This window comes from Callorhinus ursinus, unplaced genomic scaffold (assembly GCF_003265705.2).
Source record: "Callorhinus ursinus isolate GAN/ISIS: 27379988/994484 unplaced genomic scaffold, GSC_fseal_2.0 scaffold3, whole genome shotgun sequence".
Lineage (NCBI taxonomy): Eukaryota > Metazoa > Chordata > Mammalia > Carnivora > Otariidae > Callorhinus > Callorhinus ursinus.
Genome location: NW_027397065.1, coordinates 35,563,112 through 35,581,900, shown reverse-complemented (window position 1 = coordinate 35,581,900; position 18,789 = coordinate 35,563,112). Strand labels below are relative to the sequence as shown.

The 18,789-nt window shown below is 45.1% G+C and overlaps 1 protein-coding gene across 5 annotated transcripts in view; it reads left to right on the top strand.

The window, feature by feature from the left end:
• TENM2 (teneurin transmembrane protein 2) overlaps positions 1 to 18,789 on the top strand; it is a 1,506,090-nt gene that overhangs the window by 1,314,779 nt on the left and 172,522 nt on the right. For all 5 annotated transcript variants that reach the window (XM_073890196.1, XM_073890205.1, XM_025867075.2 and 2 more), the window contains one exon: positions 14,763 to 14,958. In XM_073890196.1, coding sequence (XP_073746297.1) covers positions 14,763 to 14,958 — 196 coding nt within the window. The remainder of the gene's footprint in view (positions 1 to 14,762; positions 14,959 to 18,789) is intronic.

Sequence of the window (18,789 nt, the reverse complement as noted above, 5' to 3'; positions counted from 1 at the left end):
ATAAAACCTTTGTGGGACATGTTACATGTCCATTTGAAATTGCACTCCTGGTTTCACATTCTGGCACAAACTTGTATTTCTGCTCTACATGGCATTTGGTGGAACAGAATCCACCAGTGCATTTGCTTATACAACTTTATCTGAGCAAACACATGCCAGTGTGCATTCAAAGAAAGCCGCTTGCAGATCGATAAGCTTCCTAATAAATGAGAGTTACAGAAGTTCAAGTCTACGTTCAGAGATATTAAGAAAAGCTTTATTCCAACATCTTCACAAAAATTAATGGCTTTTAAAATATTAATTGAAGCCCCTTTCAGGTTAAGGATGTTTCGTACAGAAGCAAAAGTTGTTATAAGACAAAAATATTCATTAATCATCTGATTACTTATGAAAATGTTCTCCACTCAGAGCTCCCTCCCCGTGTAACACTAGTTATGGTTGTAATAGTCAGCATTAGCTGGGAGCTCAACGTGCCTGGGACTGTTTCCCATGAATTATTTTATCCTCACAACAACCCAGTGAGGTAGGCACTGTGAGGAGCAGTCCCATTTTACACATGAAAGAATGGAGAGCCTCAAAGCTGGTATGTCCAGGCTGAGCAGTCAGACCCCTTTTGTTCTCGTCTCTGGTAGGCGCTTTTTTCCAGGAGCAGCCTGCACAAAGTACGATGTAAACACCATCACTGATGGACTACAGTTAAAACTCATGCACAAACAGAAATTTTATTAAGTCAGTGACAGTGGTGCCGGAGATCTGCCTTAAAGTGCTGGGGGGAACGCCTTGGCAAACACGGGTCTGGCTGAGGTAATGCAGCTAAATGTGCAGCAGCAAGAAGTAACCAGGTGACAAAATTGGCGCTTCCAGGAGGGCGATTATAATAACATCAAGAGAGGTCCTAGGACATTTGACAGAGACAGCCAGTGTATTTACAGAAATATTCCTTTTGGTGGTGTTACACCAGTCAAGCTCAAGTGATGCTGCATTGTTCTCGAGTATTCCGTCGATTTGGAGATGCACATAATGCTCATCTTTGACATCTCTGAGACCAGGATGTGTTTTGCAGTCGATGCAGCTGAGAGACAATGAAATGTTTACCATCACATTTTTTTTGTAGGGATGAAAACTAAATGTGCATTCACTGGGTGTTATGCACAAACAATGAATCATGGAACACTACATCAAAAGCTAATGATGTAATGTATGGTGATTAACATAACAATAAAAAATTAAAAAAATAAAAACAAATGGGGAAAAGGAAAAAAAACTAAATGTGCATTCGAACAATTAGAGTTTGGTTTGTAATATAACCTGAATTTTCCTAAGTCTGAGATTAAAATAATTTGTTCATAATTAGAGCTTCATTCTTCAAGATAAAGTCCTAATCATGTTCCCATTTGTTAAGGGCATTCATTTTAAGTGGCCTTTTATTAATTCCAAACATCCTCAGATAATAGATCTTATTGTATATATCAAGTCAGTGTGGGGATTTAAATATAATTTTCAGAATATGTAAATACACAGATAAAAATAAAGCTTAAATAAACATTCTGCAGAATGCCAGTGCTGTTGTTTCCAATACAGACAAGCATGCACAGAAAAGTACGGACTAGTCCAGGCTGTCTGGTCTTGAATTTCAACCGCTAGTACTTCGAAGCGGTGTGGCCTTGGACAAGTCACTCAGCCTCTCTCTGCCTCCATTACCTCATCTATAAAATGGAGACAGTAATACTACACGTTCATAGCATTGCTGTGAGATTTTTTTTAATATTTTATTTATTTATTTGAGAGAGAGAATGAGATAGAGCATGAGAGGAGGGAGGGTCAGAGGGAGAAGCAGACTCTCTGCTCAGCAGGGAGCCCGATGCGGGACGCGATCCCGGGACTCCAGGATCATGACCTGAGCCGAAGGCAGTCGCTTAACCAACTGAGCCACCCAGGCGCCCTGCTGTGGGATTTAAATGAGGTAATCTTTATAATGCACTTGGAACTATGCCGGCACATAGAAATAAAAGAAAAAAGAAAGAAAGAAATGATAGAAGCTACTATTACCATGTTTTTCAAAGCATCTATATAACACAAGCCCCCAAACAAGCAATACAAAACAAATTTCAATTTTTTAAAATGATAACCTTTATTTGTGTTTTCTCATTATAAAAGCAATATATGATGATGCTAGGAAACCTAGAAAACAACATTTTTTTTAGTATATTTTCCAGACAGTTTTCTGTTCACATATAGCAATCGTTTTTACCAATATAGGAGTATACCACACATGCAGTTTTTACCCTGATTCTTTGCCTAAAGATAGGTAGGGAACATCTTGCTAAATCTGAATATTCTTCCACAAACTCACAAATAGTCCATTCTAAAGATTAAAAATTTTTGGAACCAATCTCCCTGTTTCAGCAGTATAATCCTACTACAGTAAACATCTTTACAGGTTTATGTTCATGTATTTTTTTAATAATTTCCTTATGATGAATTCTTAAGAGTGGAATGGCTAGCACAGAGGATTTACAATATGTCAAGCTTTAATAACAATAATCATAGGCGTAAGAATAGCTGACATTGATTGCCTAGCGTGAGCCTGGCCTGACTCCTAATGGCCCTCAGAGGTGGGTGCCTTTACTATCTCTGGCTTAGGGATTGGAGAGTGGAGATTCCAAGAGCTGAAGTAACTTGCCCAAGGTCACACTGCTGCCTGGGAAAAGATTGAGACCACGCCCCGAGAGAAGCTGCCCGGTGCCTGTGATTCTGTTCCTCTTCGGTGCTTGGGAAGCCATTTTGTGACTGGACACATTCCCAATTCTCTCCCTCTCTTTGGGGATTTGATTCTTTTCACAACCAGCCCACATAAGACCCTCCTATTGATCTTGGGAGGGCAAGGAGCCCAATGTGACATTTTTGATAAGCCATTGGCTAAAGACCATTAGATGGGAATGTGCAGTAAATAAGAACTCACATCAGCAAGGCACTGAGAAGTAAAACCTCGATTTTCCTGGCCTTGTGGGAGAGGTTTTACACCTCTTGGAATAGCCTTGAGGTGTTCATCAGTTTCACTGAACTTGACGTCCACACTGTGGCTCACTTGGTCTTCAGAGCAATACCTTCCGCCCTTCTCGAGGGCTGGATCGAAAGGCAGCCTGATAAGGGCATGAGCTTGTGGGAAGACGAAGTATGAAATCCATCCATGCGTTCAGCAAATGTTCATTGAATGTCTATAGTGGAGATACAGAGATGAAAGGCATTGGCCCTACTTTAAGGAGATGGGGACCTGACAAGTTAAGTGACAATGGCAGCATGATGTAGGGAGGGCCGTGAGATGCAGAACCAGACACAAGATAAGAACTGACTCTCTGGAATTGGCCTGCTCTGGGTTTGAATCTTATCTCTGCTATGTAGTAGCTGAATGTTTATGGCCAAGTCTCTCTAGATTCAGTTTCACCATCTGTGAGATGAGGACTGTACCTCATCAGGTTGTTGTGAGTATAAATGAGATAATGCCTAGCAAATTGTAAGCACCCTGTGGAGATCCGTCAGTCAATCAATCTGACTGATCTACAACCCTTACAGCTCACTCACAGGTAACTTAGCAACCATTGGTCTCTACAGGGAGAATGGTAAGGTGTCTGGCAGAAACCAGCACAGGTGCACAAACTGAGGTTTAGCTGGTCCTCCTCAAGCCCCTAATCCAGATTGCAAAGATCAGGGTCTTCCAACTCGGTCAAGTGATTCCTGTCCCCCTCTCAATTGTGTAAATATGTGAGGTGGCAGGGAATTTGGAATACCTCTCCTGGGGCACAATGCACTCTGCATCCAGCCATATCCAGTCCAAGCACAGCTCTTCGTGGGATGGGAGAGGGTAGACAGCATGCCTCCTGCTAGCACTCCTCTCTTATATGTTTCCTGAACCAATGCCATATATAATTTACAGAGTTTGTGCTTGCCCCTTGTATGATAAACTGATTACATGTTAGCTATGATGATTATTAAGGAGTTGGGTACAGGAGGTTTACGAGCATAAAAAATAGGCCACAAGATGTAACCTGTGCGGGATTTTAGGAGAGCTTCCTAGAGGAGATGCTAAACAAGCAGCGTCTTGGAAGGCAAGTTTTGCAGATAAAGGAAGAAGCAAGAGAAGGGAAGATCTTTCCAAGCAGAGGACAGTGAAGATACCCCTTGTTCTGTGCACTGTGTTGAAGCTTCCCATGACGATTGTCCTCTTTTTAGAAGCTGTGCTTTTCTTTAGCCATCGCTCACCAACGAGGATATAGCTTTTCCTCTCAGCACTGGATCTTACAAGACCAGGAGCCACCAAGGAGGACAGCCCGCTCTGGAGGTTTCGAGGCTGTGGCCCTGTGTGGAGTTGTTGCCATGTACACAGCCCAGCTAGGAATGCATGTTAAATCAAAGGAAAAAGTGGCCCCATACCACGAAGCTCTGAGTCACCCTTGTGAGAGGGAATAGGTACTGAGGGAAGGTCTTGAGAATAGGAGATCAGGACTTAGAATTTTCAACTATTTTGCCCTGTTCTCAAAAATTTCATATGAAAGGGTTAACAATCTCCCAGGGAGATTCTGTCTTCAGGTAGAGTCATCATTCTGCCAAAGGCAGGCCATAATGTTGGATTCCACCGACATTAGCTGAGCACCTACTATGTGCTGTGTGTCAAGGGGCTGCAACAATGGACAAGGCAGAGCTGATCCTGCCCTTGTGGGGCTAGTGGGCAGTGGCATTAAGACCCCTCCAAGAACTCCCAGGAAGGGCCAGCCACCAGGGAGTGAGTTGTCCTTGCCTTGCCCTGGCCTCATTGTTTAGGGATTTTCCCTGTTTGCCTGGGGAACCCACTCTGGAAGAGCTGCATGGGAGGCCAGCTGAGATGCTCACCACATTACTCTTTAGTAGTGGTAATTAGTCCATTTCTATTCATTTTTCATCCCTCCTTTTTCACCCCCCAATACCAGAGACATTCAAAACATACTCCTGAAAACCACCATTTTAGGCTTGATGCGTGGGGGAGAGGGGAATTGGCAGAACCCATAATCTGCTTATCTTCAACTGGCAAACCACCAAAGCCACTGCCAAGTCAAGAAGGCCTTCATAGGAGCCAAGCATGGTAAATGCACCAAGAGAGAAGTTCTGCTTCTTATTACAAAGAAGGCTGTGGTCTCAAATTTTATAACTGTTTGTCAGAGCACTTAGCCTCTGCAAATCTTCTACTGGCCTCCCATCATGCTAAAAGGAAAATCTGAAGTTGTTCTGGAATGTTCCACCCTGTGAGTGCAAAGACTGTTGGGTTGCCTGCTGGGTCTCCAGCGCTCATAGCAGTGCTTGTCCATAGTAGGTGCTCTGTAAATGTCTGATGGCGCATCAGTCACCGTCCCTCTGCACGCTGGCCAACCAGCCATCTCCTCCTCACTCCCTCCACTCCACTGCCCTGGCCCTCCTCCTCTCCCCCGGTCACGCCAAACTCACTGTCTCAGAGCATTTGCATTGACTGTTCTCTCTCTCTGGAATGTTCCTCCCCCAGGTAATCACATGGCTCCTTCCTTCCTTTTGTCAGGCCTCTGCCAAATACCATGTCCTCAGCCCTTTCCCAACAAGGGGGTCTAAAACTGGATACTCCTTTACACTTTATCACAGACCCTGCTTTCTTTGCCTCACATCAATTTAGGTGTAATTTACAAGCCACTCAGTGCCTACATTTTTAAGTGTACAGTTTGATTCTTCAAATGTGAAAACTGAGTAAGCACCACCACAGTCATGATCTAGAACACTGCCACCGCTCAGGGCTCCCTGTGCCCCGTGCCTGCCTCTTCCCAGCCCACCACTGATCTGCTTTCTGTCTCTAGAGATGAAATTTGTCTTCTCTACAGTTTCATAAACAGGGAACCCAAAGCTCTTTTGTTTCTGGCCTTTCACTCAGTCTAACGTCTGTGAGATTCACCCACGTTGTTGTGGTATCAGTGGCTCATTCACTTTATTGCTGAGTAGATTTCCAATTGTATGGATAGACTGTTAATTTGTTTGTCCATTCACTTGTTGATAGGCATTTGGGTTGTCTTTGATTTGCTTTCTGTTTTGTTCAAAGCTCTCATCACTCCCTGGCATTCTATTCCCCCATGGCAATGTCAACCCCTGGAGAGCTGGAACCTTGACTGGAGGACTCACTGCTGGAGCCCCAGTGCCCAGAGCAGAGCCAGGCACATAGTCGGTGCTCAGTGTCTGTTGAATGCACCAACACTATTACATTCATTTCCCTTTGTAACATAAGGCCTGGGCAAGGCACAGGTTTGTGAGCTATGCTTTAGATCTATCCCTTCTGTGAACCCCAATCTAGAGAACATTAGGCCTTCCAAGTGAAGTCGGATGTTAGCGGGGCTCCCTGCCCGACCACGCCCGGGCTAAGTGTGTGTGCACCCTGTGAGCCTGCCTATGACTCTGAATTCCTGTGGCTTATTCCTCTTGCATCACTTGACTCTCACTTGCCTGCCCTGAGACAACCAAGAATGGTGCTTACTCTCTTTGCTAGTTTCCGTTAAGAAATTTGGCCACCTCTCCCCTTTGTTTTCTTTTCTCCTTGGATTTGGGAGTGTGAGGAGGGAGTCACAGGAAGAGGCCATGTTGTGGCCTGGGGAGTCCCCAACACCTTGCTGTTCTACCCTCTGTTCCCTGTACCTCTCTCTAGCTCCCTCTGTTTCCTGTAACCAACCAAATTCTGCCTTTGTTCAGGAAAGTCCTGTCCACACCCACGTTCCTTGGTTTCTTACTTTCTACTCTAAATAGTTTGTTAAAGAGCTCTTTTCCCCAGTGAGATTAGTAAAATTGTTCCATCTCATTACACGTGGGCAGGTACCCACTAACCCATGGACACCCTAGTTTTTGTCTTAGCACAGCAGCTTCATGAGAGGTAAGAGATACTCTGGGCCAAAGACATGGGATTCAAAAAATAAGCTGTTTGTGTCAAATATGTTTCTGTTTATACTCCTATTTCTCCTGCTAGAAGCTCTGCAGTCTTCTTCGGGAGCCCCATTACATCATCAAATGTCTTCCTGCCCTTGACCCATAGCAGACTTTCTCCTTCCTGGGGAACAGGATAATAATGCCTCGCCCTCCCTCCAGACAAGCGAGGCTGGCCAACCCCGGGTACCGGCTGCCTGTAACGTAGCCTATAATGCAGTGGCTTAAGGGAATGCTCTCTGAAGGTGGTTCCCTGCATGGGGATCTCAGCTCCACCACTTACCAACTCCCGAGAGTTACGTAATCTCCCCATGCCTCAGTTTCCGCATATGCAAAGTGGGGCCGATGAGTTCTATTCAGTAGGGCTGTTATAAGCATTCAATAAGGTAGTACATGTGAATCTCCTAGAACAGTGCCTGGCCTCATTAAATGTTCCCTTGTGGTGTTGTCCGAACAGTTAGCAGACAAAAATACTGGAAAACTGCAGAGTGTTGACTAAAATGTCCTAAAAACTTCCCTGCAGAGGTTACATGTTCTCAGTGGTCCTGTCACCAGAACCCCATTGTGTTGGTATAGACTTTACTCCAGTACCATTTCCCTTGAGCCTAAATGTTTTCATTCAGTCAGTCAAGACCTTTACTAAGCACCAACCATATGCCAGGCACTGGGGATCTGTGTTGAGTAAAACAGACAAGTCTCCCACTCTTCAGAGGTTTGTGTCCAAGAAGAACAAGACGGACTATCAAGCAAAAGATAACAAATTGTGGGTTTTTTTAAAGAGGGATGGGTCTTTGCTGAGGAGAGAAGCAAGCAGTGGTCGAGGCATTTGGATTGGGGATCAGGGACGCCCACTCTAAAGTCGCCATGCTTAGGCAGAGGCAGGACTGACAAGGAGCAGGCAGGCGTGGGATCAGAAGGAAGAGGAGACCAGGCAGAGAGAATACCTCGTGCCAGCACCCTGAGGCTGGGATGAGCTTGGCAGGTTCCAGAAACCGAGAAGAATAGGGTGGCTGGAATACAAGCACAGAGAAGTTTGGAGGTAGGCAAAGCGAGTTTTTAGGCCAGGGAGGGCCAAGAGCCAGCAAAGCCATCCCCATCTTTCCCGGCACCCTTTTCCATCTACTCCAGTGGGACATCTTCCTGTCCTCAGGTGCCCAGCCTGCTTCCAGGTCTGGCCCTAGCACCGCTGAGCTCTGCCTTCCTCCCCTTTCTCTGCTCAGCAGCATCTTTAGGACACTTACACAGCAGGCCAGCCACCAGATACACTGGCAGAGGCAGCCAGGTTCTTGGAAAACTTGAAGCGACCTCCCGTAGTTGTTAAAACTCGCACAAATCCAGCTTCAAGTCTGTGCTTGGCCACCAACTACCATCAACGGCATGGGTACGTTACTTTACTTCTGTCACAGCCATTACTCTCCCCTGAGAAATGGGGATGCAAGTTTTTAGGACATTTCTGGGAGGATGGAAAAAGATAACATATATCAGCACTTGCCCTCATGCCTGGCACATAGCAAGTGCCCAGAAACGTAACAGACTCTTCATATTTTTGATGATTACTTTTCCCACTGCTGTGCAGGAGGACATGGGATGGAAGAATCAGGGATTCGACCCATGTAGCTGTGTTCTACCCCACTCCTTATTTTTCAGAACTGTGCTTGGGTCCTCTCTATCTTCCATCTGCTTGATCCCTACCTGTGGGGTCTTGCACAATGCATTGCTACAGTCCGTAGATCCAGGCGCCGTGTCCCATCCAGAATCTAGGGGCCCGTTCTCCTAGCTAGTGGATGAGCGGCCCCAGCAGCGTGTGCTGCGGGGCCTAGCAGCATCTAGTTCAGTGACTCAGATGCTTTAAGTCGGAACTGAGCTGGCGTCCTGAACAAGGCAGGTGGGGCCACGCTAAGGGAAGCCAGCCCCCACTGGAGAACAACCCTGCTGCTCTCATCCTTGCATGCCCCCCTTAGCACTCAGCCTCTTTGAAGCAGAGAAAAGAAAGTGTGCTGAGTTTTAATGAGGAATCAGCCTGGCGCATTTCGCCACGGGCCTGGCTGGAGGCAGAAGATGAACAGGCCCCTGTGAGTGACCCGCTGCTGCCAGTTCTCCCTGGATGTGACCAGAGACCCTGTGGTAATGTGGCTTCAAGTGGCCCTCACTCACACAATCCTACCGACTGCTGAGCCTGCCCTGCCTTCTGAGGTAGAATCAACATCTGACATTGGGAGGCCAGGAATGCTGCCAGCACAGGGGGAGGGAGCGGCAGGCCGTCCATGGGAAATGTCAACGTTTATTGCTTTTCCCGTCCACATCGACCCTCGGCAAGCAGACATTCCAAATGGCAGTAAAGTTCTTTCCCCCCTTCTCGGGGTCCTGGACCCAGTAATAACATCTTCCTGAAGGGCGATGAGTCTGTCTTTAACCTTGCCCTCTTTGGCAGGTGTGTATCAGTGTGGCTTCCAGAAGCATCTCCTGGCGGCATACTCCCTGCCTGTGAATGCTGTCCCTTCTGGGAGAGTGACAGGCCCTGCTCGATGGTCCAGGCTCCTTTCCTCTCTCCTGCAGCTCTTCCTGAAAACCCACTAAGTTATCTTAATTACCATTCCTCCTTGGTCTCTGCCAAGAAGCGGGGTAGATTTATAATTGGATCAGTCAAATATTTGCTGTGGTTTATTTTTTTGCCTCTCAAGTGCTCGTAAAAGTTGCATTTTCCTGCCACTTTTGGTATGACTGATGACTCAAAGGCACAGTCCTCTCACTGCATGCCAACACAGGTTATTTTTCAAAGGCCAAGGGAAAAAAGAGAGAACTGGGGGTGAGGGGGTGTTTATTTTGGGTTCTTGCGCTATCACCTTCTGGGTGGCTTTATTGCCGAGTCAAGAGAGACAAGCTGCCTTGGGAGACAGACTTCCTCCCGCAGCCAGCCCATGCACACATCCATCCCCTACTGGGATTTGGTCATGTGCCTCCTAATCTCTTCCAAGGCTCTGGCAGATCTCTTAGATAGAATGTGCAACCTCTCAGTCATCCAAGTGCAGCATGATCTCCTGAGCATCCCTGTATCCAGGATTGATCATGATGGGGTCTTAGAACAGAGGAGACAGATGTCCCTGGTACTAAGCCTGAGTTATCAATCCCCAGTGCTGGGACATGAAAAAGAAACTCTGGCCAGGGCCTGTGCCATTGGAAAATGGCCTCCTTCTAGTGTCAGCCAGGCTGCCAAGCAAGCTGGCCAGACTGCAGTCTAGGAATCCGAGAGAGCAGAGGCTCTCCTGGACCAGATGGGCCCCCCTGCAAACCGGCTTCTTACTGAGCTCCTGCACTCCCCACCCCCCACCAGAAGGCCATCTCTGCATTTGGCTGGGTTGATCCACCTTGTGTTTCTAGCCTCCAACCCTTCTCAAAGTTACAGCAGCCGTAAATGATGCTCTGTGATGCTGCTTATTACCTGTCCATCTGTGAGTTGGGGAACTATATATTCCAGACTGGAGCACTTTCTGGAGCGAAAGGAGGAACAAGAGGTGTCAACTAGGACACCCCTGGGCAAACAGGGGTAAACACACACCCCACACATAATAGGTTGGGGCTTGACTCCATGGCAAGTATGCTGGAACCTACCATGCTCTTAGGGACTGAACTGGAAAAAAAAGAGAAGCATGATGTCAAGAAATATCTGAAGGCTGTGCTAAAAGTGACAAGGAAGGCTCAACATTTCAGCAGCTTCGTTTAATAAGTGTTCATTGCTCACTCGTGTCATAATTTCAGCCTTCCTCCAAGGGCTCATGCTAGGATCCAGTCCATATCTGTCTTGTCGCTCTACCGTCATGGGCTTTAAGGCTGCTTGGCACCCTCCAGGGGCAGAGAGGGATGGAGAGAGAGCAGTAGGAGGTTGCACAGGATATTTTATGGCAGAGTCTAGAAGTGGAGCTCATCCCACAGCTTATGTTCCGCTGACTGGACACCACCACGTGCTCCCACCTGGCACAAGGAGCCTGGAAAAGAGTGAGACCCTGATATGGACAAGGATCAGCCATCACTACCACAGTGAACACTAAGAAACTGTATCAAAGTGGGAAGGGAAGACAAAAGAAGGAACAGTCCAAGGGACGAAAGCAGGCATTGTACAGCATCCCACTGAGAACCAGAAAGATGATGTCATCATGGTCTGATAAAGTCACCTCTCAAATCTTGAGAGGGAATATGGGAATGTGCAGACACCACAACGTCCCATCATATGCATATTCTGCACTGGGTGCTGCCTGATTCAGCCTCCCAGACTGGAATGCTACCCCTTCCTCTTTCATGCAAGAAAGCACATTAGGGAGTGCAAGTGATTATTATTAAAGACAAAACCTGGAACATATTCCAACTTTGTTTCTTTTCAGTGGAATTCATTTACAAATTTAGTGTTTTATTCATTTGATATTTAATATTTACTGACCAGACTCTGCTTGAGATAAATGAGGGATAGCAGTGAATTACGACAATGATAGCTGACACCTTGAGGGCTTGTTTATCACACACAAAGTACGATTCTAAGCACTTTACATGAATTGATTCACTCAATCCTTACAACAGTGTTTTGACAGAGATGTGATTATTGTCCCCATTTTAAAGATAAGGAGACTGAGGCACAGAGAACTTAAATAGCTTTTGCGAGTGTGGCAAGAATTAAGTGGCAGTGCTAGGATTCCACTCTGAAGTCTTTTTTTCTCCAAAATTTTAATTTATTTGACAGAGAGAGCACGTGCATGCACAAGCAGGGGAAAGGTCAGAGGCAGAGGGAGAAGCAGACTCCCCGCTCAGCAGGGAGCCCGATGCGGGGCTCGATCCCAGGACCCTGGGATCATGACCTCAGCCGAAGGCAGATGCTTAACACCTGAGCCACCCAGGCACCCCAGGTCTGAAGTCCTCTTAACCACTCTGCCATGTGGGCAAAACCCCTGCCGTCCTGGAGTTTACATTCTTCTGAGTAGACTGACAATAAACATACAAACAGATTATATCAGTGTAGAGAGTGACAAGTGCTTTGAGAAAAGCAAAGCACAGTAAAGTGTACAGGATTGAGGCACACTGGGCACTATTGTTTCATACCTGCATGTCCGCATGCCCTGTTTGACAGCCCCTGGCTTACAGAGTCTTTCTTTAATGAAAACTGCCCTCCATGCCGCTTTGGAGTGACTTGGAAGAACCAGCCAAAATAGATGTCTTCTCTCTCCTCTGACAATTCCTTTGCCCAGAGCCATTGATTGGTTGGACAGCGAGCAATGCTGCTGGTCCTAAGTCATTTCTGCTCTTGCCCAGCCAGCCGGCCAGGTCAGCGAGAGATGACTGATGTCCACATTAATAATGAGCAACAGCCCCACACAAGTAATCACCTTCCCCAAACTTGTCCTCATGGGGGTGATTTTCTGGACCCCAAATGAAGTATATTCTTCTCACCTCAGCACCAAGGGAGTTACACTCATTCCTCTGGCTGACAGCAATTTGTAGACATGGGTCTGGGTAGTTGGACATTTACAAGGTTGCTAAGAAACAAACACTTTGGTTACAAAGGTCTCCGAAAGCAGCACTGATTTGTTGTATCACTTCGTATCATTTATTTTATCCCATAAAGACAGCCGTGACCAATGAGATATGGGGTAGAGGAAAGCTAAATAACAAATACTCGTTTTCTGAGAGATGGGGAAATTTCCACTTCCTAAGCAACCACCAACCCCCCCCCCCCCCCGCCCCGCAGATGGAAAAACTGGAACCATGTGCTTCTCTTCTCTGATCGTTACAATTTGCAAATAAGTAACTCACAGTCTCGAGGTACTTAGTAACATGGTTATTCCCTTCCATGCACTGCCCCTAAGCATTATGTCATGTCATCCTTATAACATCTCCGAAAGTCGAGTATTATTCTTCCCTAGTATGCAAACCAGGAAGAGGCTAAAAGTCGATTGACCCAACTTCAAACAATAGCAAGTAGCAGTCAGAATTCAAACCCAGCATTGTCCGATGGTAAAGCCTTTGCACTTCGGATTACAGACTCTTTGTTTTCAATGATCACATTTCAGATGGGAAAACCTGGCAGTTCTGATGATGGGGAAGTCACATTAATAGATTCCTGGAGTTTAATTCTATGAAGTTCATGAAAGAGGTTATAGTCAATGTCTGTAACCTATAAAATCCCTTTTTATGGAAGGAAAGTGGTGAGAGAGAGAGCTTAATCCCACAGTAGTGGTTTTTATCTGCTGAAGACCTGCACTTTGAATGTTCTCTGGAATTCACAGTGCAACTGACTTTTCTTTGCAGTGATTTTGAGAGAGTTCATAAGATTAGCCCATTTCTACAGGTGTCTTATGGATTTCTTGTCGACAAGGAAGAGACATTGGTGTCCTCTGCCTTTTCCTTCATCCTCTCTGTCCAGCCCATGGTCAAGCGGTGTCCCTTCTTTCTTAAAAATATTCCTCCAAAGTTGTCTCCTCTCATTGACTGTCCTGATCAAGACCCCTGTCACATCATACCTGGGCTTCTACAATCACTGCCCAACCGGTCTTCCTGGTTTTTTTCATTCTCCCCTCTGCCATATCCTGCCTGCAAATGCACTCCTCAAACCAGTCCTTTTATTGCATCAGTCGCAGCTCAGGGATCGTCGGTGGTTCCTACTTGCCCACCAGAGGATTTTGCCATTCTCTAGGACAGAGCTCTCTTGGGTCACACTGGCTCCCTCCATTCCCCTCATCTTGGTAGCCTTCGTTGGCCACTCTGTCTCTCACTGATCACTTCTAATGAGGAGCCCAACTTCCACTGAAACAGAACTTCATACTTAATTGCTGGTTTATCTGAGAGAGCTAGGTCTAAGTTTTTGCTTGGCCACTTATTTGTTGTGTGACTCTTGACAAGTTGTTTGGCTTCTCCGAGCCTCAGTTTTCTTACCTGTGACATGAGATACAAAGAGTACTTATCTTTAGAGTTTTTGCAAGAGTAGAATGAAATGATGATGGTGGTGATGATAGCTAGCTAACGTGTATTTTGTGTTTTCTCTGTGCCAGGCACTGTTCTAAATATTATCTTATTCCTCACAACAACATGTAACATAGGTACTATTATTTTCTGTTTTGCAAATGGGGAAAGTGAAGCACAGATAGGTAAAGTAGTAAGTGACAGATTCCCTCCCAGGTAGTCTGGCTGCACAGATCTCATTCTTTTTTTTTTTTTTTTTTTAATTAAAGTATAGTTGACATAATATGTTACATTAGTTTCAGGTGTACAACATAGTGAACACAACCCTCATTCTTAACTAATCTGCTATTCCACCTTCCCCTGGTAAATGATCAGTAAATGATAGCTGGTAATATGGGTCTATAACTCCTTATCTGAAACTCTTGCCAAGCCAGATGATTTTTGGAATCCAGAATTTTGGGAATCACAACAAAGTTATACTTGGCATATACGAGGTATTATATAACACCCCGGTGGAGACTGGAACAATAATCATCCTCCCTCCCTCCCTCTCTCTCTCTCTCTGTCTCTCACACAAGAAAAAACATAAAAGTTTTGGCTTTAAAGCCTTTTGGATTTCAAATAGCAGAAAAGGGATTGTGCCTATAGTAAGAAAACTATTAGCAGTAATTATAAGCATAATAAATGGTGACTTAATGTTACAACTTTTGTGACTCTTCTTTTTTACTGGATGAGCTCATAGTAAAATGTGCTCAGAAGTATTTTTCAGCTAACTAATGGGGTGGGAGGGGAAGGTGCTAGTCATGGGACCAGGTCTATAACCTCTTTCACACATGGAGTTCTCTCTCTTCTTTCCCTAGTATGACTTCATGGAGCGTCTGGATGGGAAGGAGAAGTGGAGTGTGGTTGAGTCACCCAGGGAACGCCGGAGCATACAGACCCTGGTTCAGAATGAAGCCGTGTTTGTTCAGTACCTGGACGTGGGCCTGTGGCACCTGGCCTTCTACAATGATGGCAAAGACAAAGAGATGGTTTCCTTCAACACTGTTGTCTTAGGTAGGTAAGGTCTCTGAGGTGATATGCCACCAAGGGAAGAATGGAAACGTTCTCGGTTTCTCCATAGAAGACACATCTTCCAACGTAGTTTCTACTGAAACCAGACCAGAATCCTTTATTTAGGCCTCATGGTATTTTCCACCTAAAACTAGCCCCAATTAAAATAGGAAGACTGCTTACAGGATCCAGTCATGGTAAAGAGCTTGGGTCAGACAGGCTGACTCAAGTCCTGGCCACAAAACTGTGCAAATCACTGGACTTCTGTAGGCTTCAGGTTCCTCACAGTAAAATAGAACTAACTAGTACCCACTGTATAGGGCTATTGTAAGAATTAAATAACATACAGTACATAAATCTAAATATGCAGTAGAGCCAATAAATACAGACCATTCACATCAGCTCCCAGAATTTCTCTTAAAAACCCAGGAAAGTTTAAAATCAAAAGTATGTATGTATGTATGTATGTATAAATAAATAAATAAATCAAGAAATCAAGAAATCAAGAAATAAATAAATCAAGAAAAGGATATAGACATAGGGAAAATAAAATCATATCTTTGTTCCCAAGTAGGTAAATCTCAAAATGCTTTAATTAGTATATGTGCTGCCGAAGCGAGCACTCAGAATGCTTTAATTAAACACTTGTCATTTTTGGCATGTTTTAGCCCTGTTTTTTATTAGCTATCAAAGGAGAAGCTATGGTTTTATTCAAAATTTCCTCTTATATTTGCATATAAACCCCCGAAAGGGCCATTAGTTTGAGAGGATTTTATGAAGTTTTCTAAAGCAAACCTTAAGAATGTTAACAATCACATAAGCTACAGATACTTTCATTAAATTTATGTTGTCATTAGGTTTTTATCCTGACCAAGGATAACAGATCCTAGGTGGAATGTCCGTGAGTTGGGGCAGAGTGTTAGAAGCATTTCACAGAGGAATCTACTGAGGCTCAGAAAACTCAGTTCCTCCAGGTCCCAGGATGAGGGCATGGTAGAAATGGATCAGCTCTGGGCCTTCGTGCATGTCATCCGCACAGTGTTGAGTTGTGGATCTCGAGGTTCACCATAGGAGTGGTGTTGTGAGGAGAGACCTGGTGAGAGAGGATCAAATCCCAGCTCTTCTGGCCCACATCCTAACTGGAAAAGTCACTTACCTCCTGGAGCCTCAGTTTCCTTTGTGAAAAGGACCATGTCCCTGACAGGAAGGATGACGTGACTTTACATACAGATCATGTCTGCAGTGGAGCTGGTCGTCACAAAACAAGAGCAGATGGTTGTTTAGGAGCACATCTTGGACACCTGTTTTTCTATTGACCGCATTCTCAGAACTTCTTGACTGGCCTGATGGATTTCTCTGAGGGGTTCCTTGATTCTTGAAAGATCTAGGGAAGCCAACCTAAAATTCAGGGGGCAGATTTTATCAGTGGCCACAACTTCCAAATGGTATAAAATCAGGATTTGGTATTGACCGTAGCATTAAAGTTAAACTTATTCCCTCTGCTAAGGAAAACTTGGTCCTATCAGGACTAGCCAAATGCTCTAAGGCAGGGGTTGGTACACTGTAGCCCATGGGCTAGGTCTGGCCCTCTGCCTGTTTTTATAAATTAAGTTTTTCTGGGGCACAGCCATGTTCTTCTGTCGACATATCGTCTATGGCAGCTGAAACAACAGAGCTGAGTCGTTGCAACAGAGACAGCTTGGCCGACAAAACCTAAATATTTACTTTCTGTCCCTTTACAGAAAAGTTTCCCAACCCCTGCTCTAAACTAATGTCATAAACTTTGTATCATGGAAGCCACTGGAAAACATCTTCCACGGGTAGAGAAAATTCCCAGAATCAGATTATGTACCCATGGGGGAAAGAAAGCAAAAGGGATTAAAAACCAGCTCACAAAAGGAAAAAAAGAAGTTTGAGATGTTGAGATTAAAAGCAGTCTTTAGTTTAAGAACATGATGAGAAATGACATCCTTTTTGTCACCTTGTATTTAAGCTGAACATGCTCAGCACATACATAAGAGCATATGTCATCATCAGCAGCTGGCTTAGTTGGAGTCTACAGGGACTCGGTGAAATGGTTAATAACACAAACAATAACCACACACATTTATGGAGCACGGACAATGGGCCAGCCTCTGGATTAGGCCCTCTGTGGGGAATAGGCTGGCAAACCCATAGAGTAGTTATATGAAATAAGTACTCCCAAAATTCTATTTTCTAGTTGAGAAGGCAAGACTGAGAGAAGTTAAACAACTTGCCCAAGGTCACACACCGTAATCGGGGGGTGGAGTCAGTATCCAAACTCTCCGGAGAACTGTGCTCTTAACCACTGGATTGCTTTGGATTCCGGCCAAATAAATGCCTTTTCCCCAGCACAGCAAGTTTTCTGGGGACCAGATTATCTAATAATGGCTTCTGCCCTCCATCTCCTTTATCCACATAGACACAGATGTTGTGGTAGTGAGATGCCCTTCCCCCAGGCCATTACCCTCGTTCACTTGTCAGAGATGGGAATAGCAATTCTCCCCAGAGGATTTCTCTCGTCTGGACTGTAGCTCAAAGAGAAAGTCAAAGGTAATCGGCCTAATAATTGGGCAGACATCTTGATAGAGCAATGATAGTAATTGGCCTGAAACGCAGGGAAAAGAACAGTGTTTTATTTGGTTCAGAGGTTCTCCCACACATATCTATTATCAGAACGTTCTCCATCAAGAGCAGCCAGGAGCGCTGAAAGCCCCTGTGATAGGAAACAGAAGGAAAAATGTTAGACGGGTGTCAACCAGCGATCACACTAAATATACCTTTGACTCAGGGAAGTCTTTTGATGTGTTTTGGAGAGAAGCAGCCTGCTTTCAGAAATGAGTTTCATCTCAGGGGACAACAGAGGGGCATACTTGAAGCAACAGTGCAGATTTAGTGGAGGCTGCCCTCTGCCTGTGTAAAAACCCCATTTCCTGGGCTTCCTCTCAGCACCTGCCATTGTTTCCTCAAGAAAACCTAAACCAGGCTGACAGAAAGGAAAACTGATAATATTGCCACCGTGATATGTCTTCGAGGATTGCAGAAGGGGGACCGGAAGGGTGGGCTCCTTTTAGAGCTCAGCCAGACCACGTGATTGTTCTTTCTCTCAAAAACTGTAGAAATGCTGAGAGAATGCAATGAAAAATACTCTTCAGTTTTTGCTTATTTTTGACTCTCCTGCCCTCCTGCATACACACGTGTGCACACATGTGCACACACACACACTCTCCGAAAACAGTTTACCAAGGGCCTGCTGTGTAACAAGCGTTGAGAATACCTCAGCGAATGATGCAGATCTGGTCTATTCCCCATGGAGCCTGATGGGGGAAGACAGACACATGAAAAAGCAACTGCGGGAATTACAGGAATGTAGAGAAAGGGGTCAAAACCCTTCTTAACTGAGGGAAAGTGGGGAAGGAAGATTCTCAGGAGCTAAATATTTTCTAAACTGACATTGAAGGATAAATACCTCAACTGAAGGGCAAGAGAGGCCTTCCAGACCCACAAAGAGCCCGTGCAAAGAGCTCAGTCCTTTTCCATGAGATTCTGGTGGGCAAAGAGGTCCCTCAACCTCTGCTGCTTTATCTCGGAAAATGTTAGGTTTGGGAACAGGGAGCTTTGAGTTCAGAGATGTCAGTTTCCACCAAACCATCCCCAGACCTAGATGCTGGTCTAGAGAGAAGCAATCTCTACCTCACTGTAGGGGTGACTTCTTAAAATGTAAGTTGGCCAGTGCCGTTTCTATGTTTAAAACTATTTGTTCCCATTGGTCACAGAATGAAGATATAGATATAGATATAGATATAGATATAG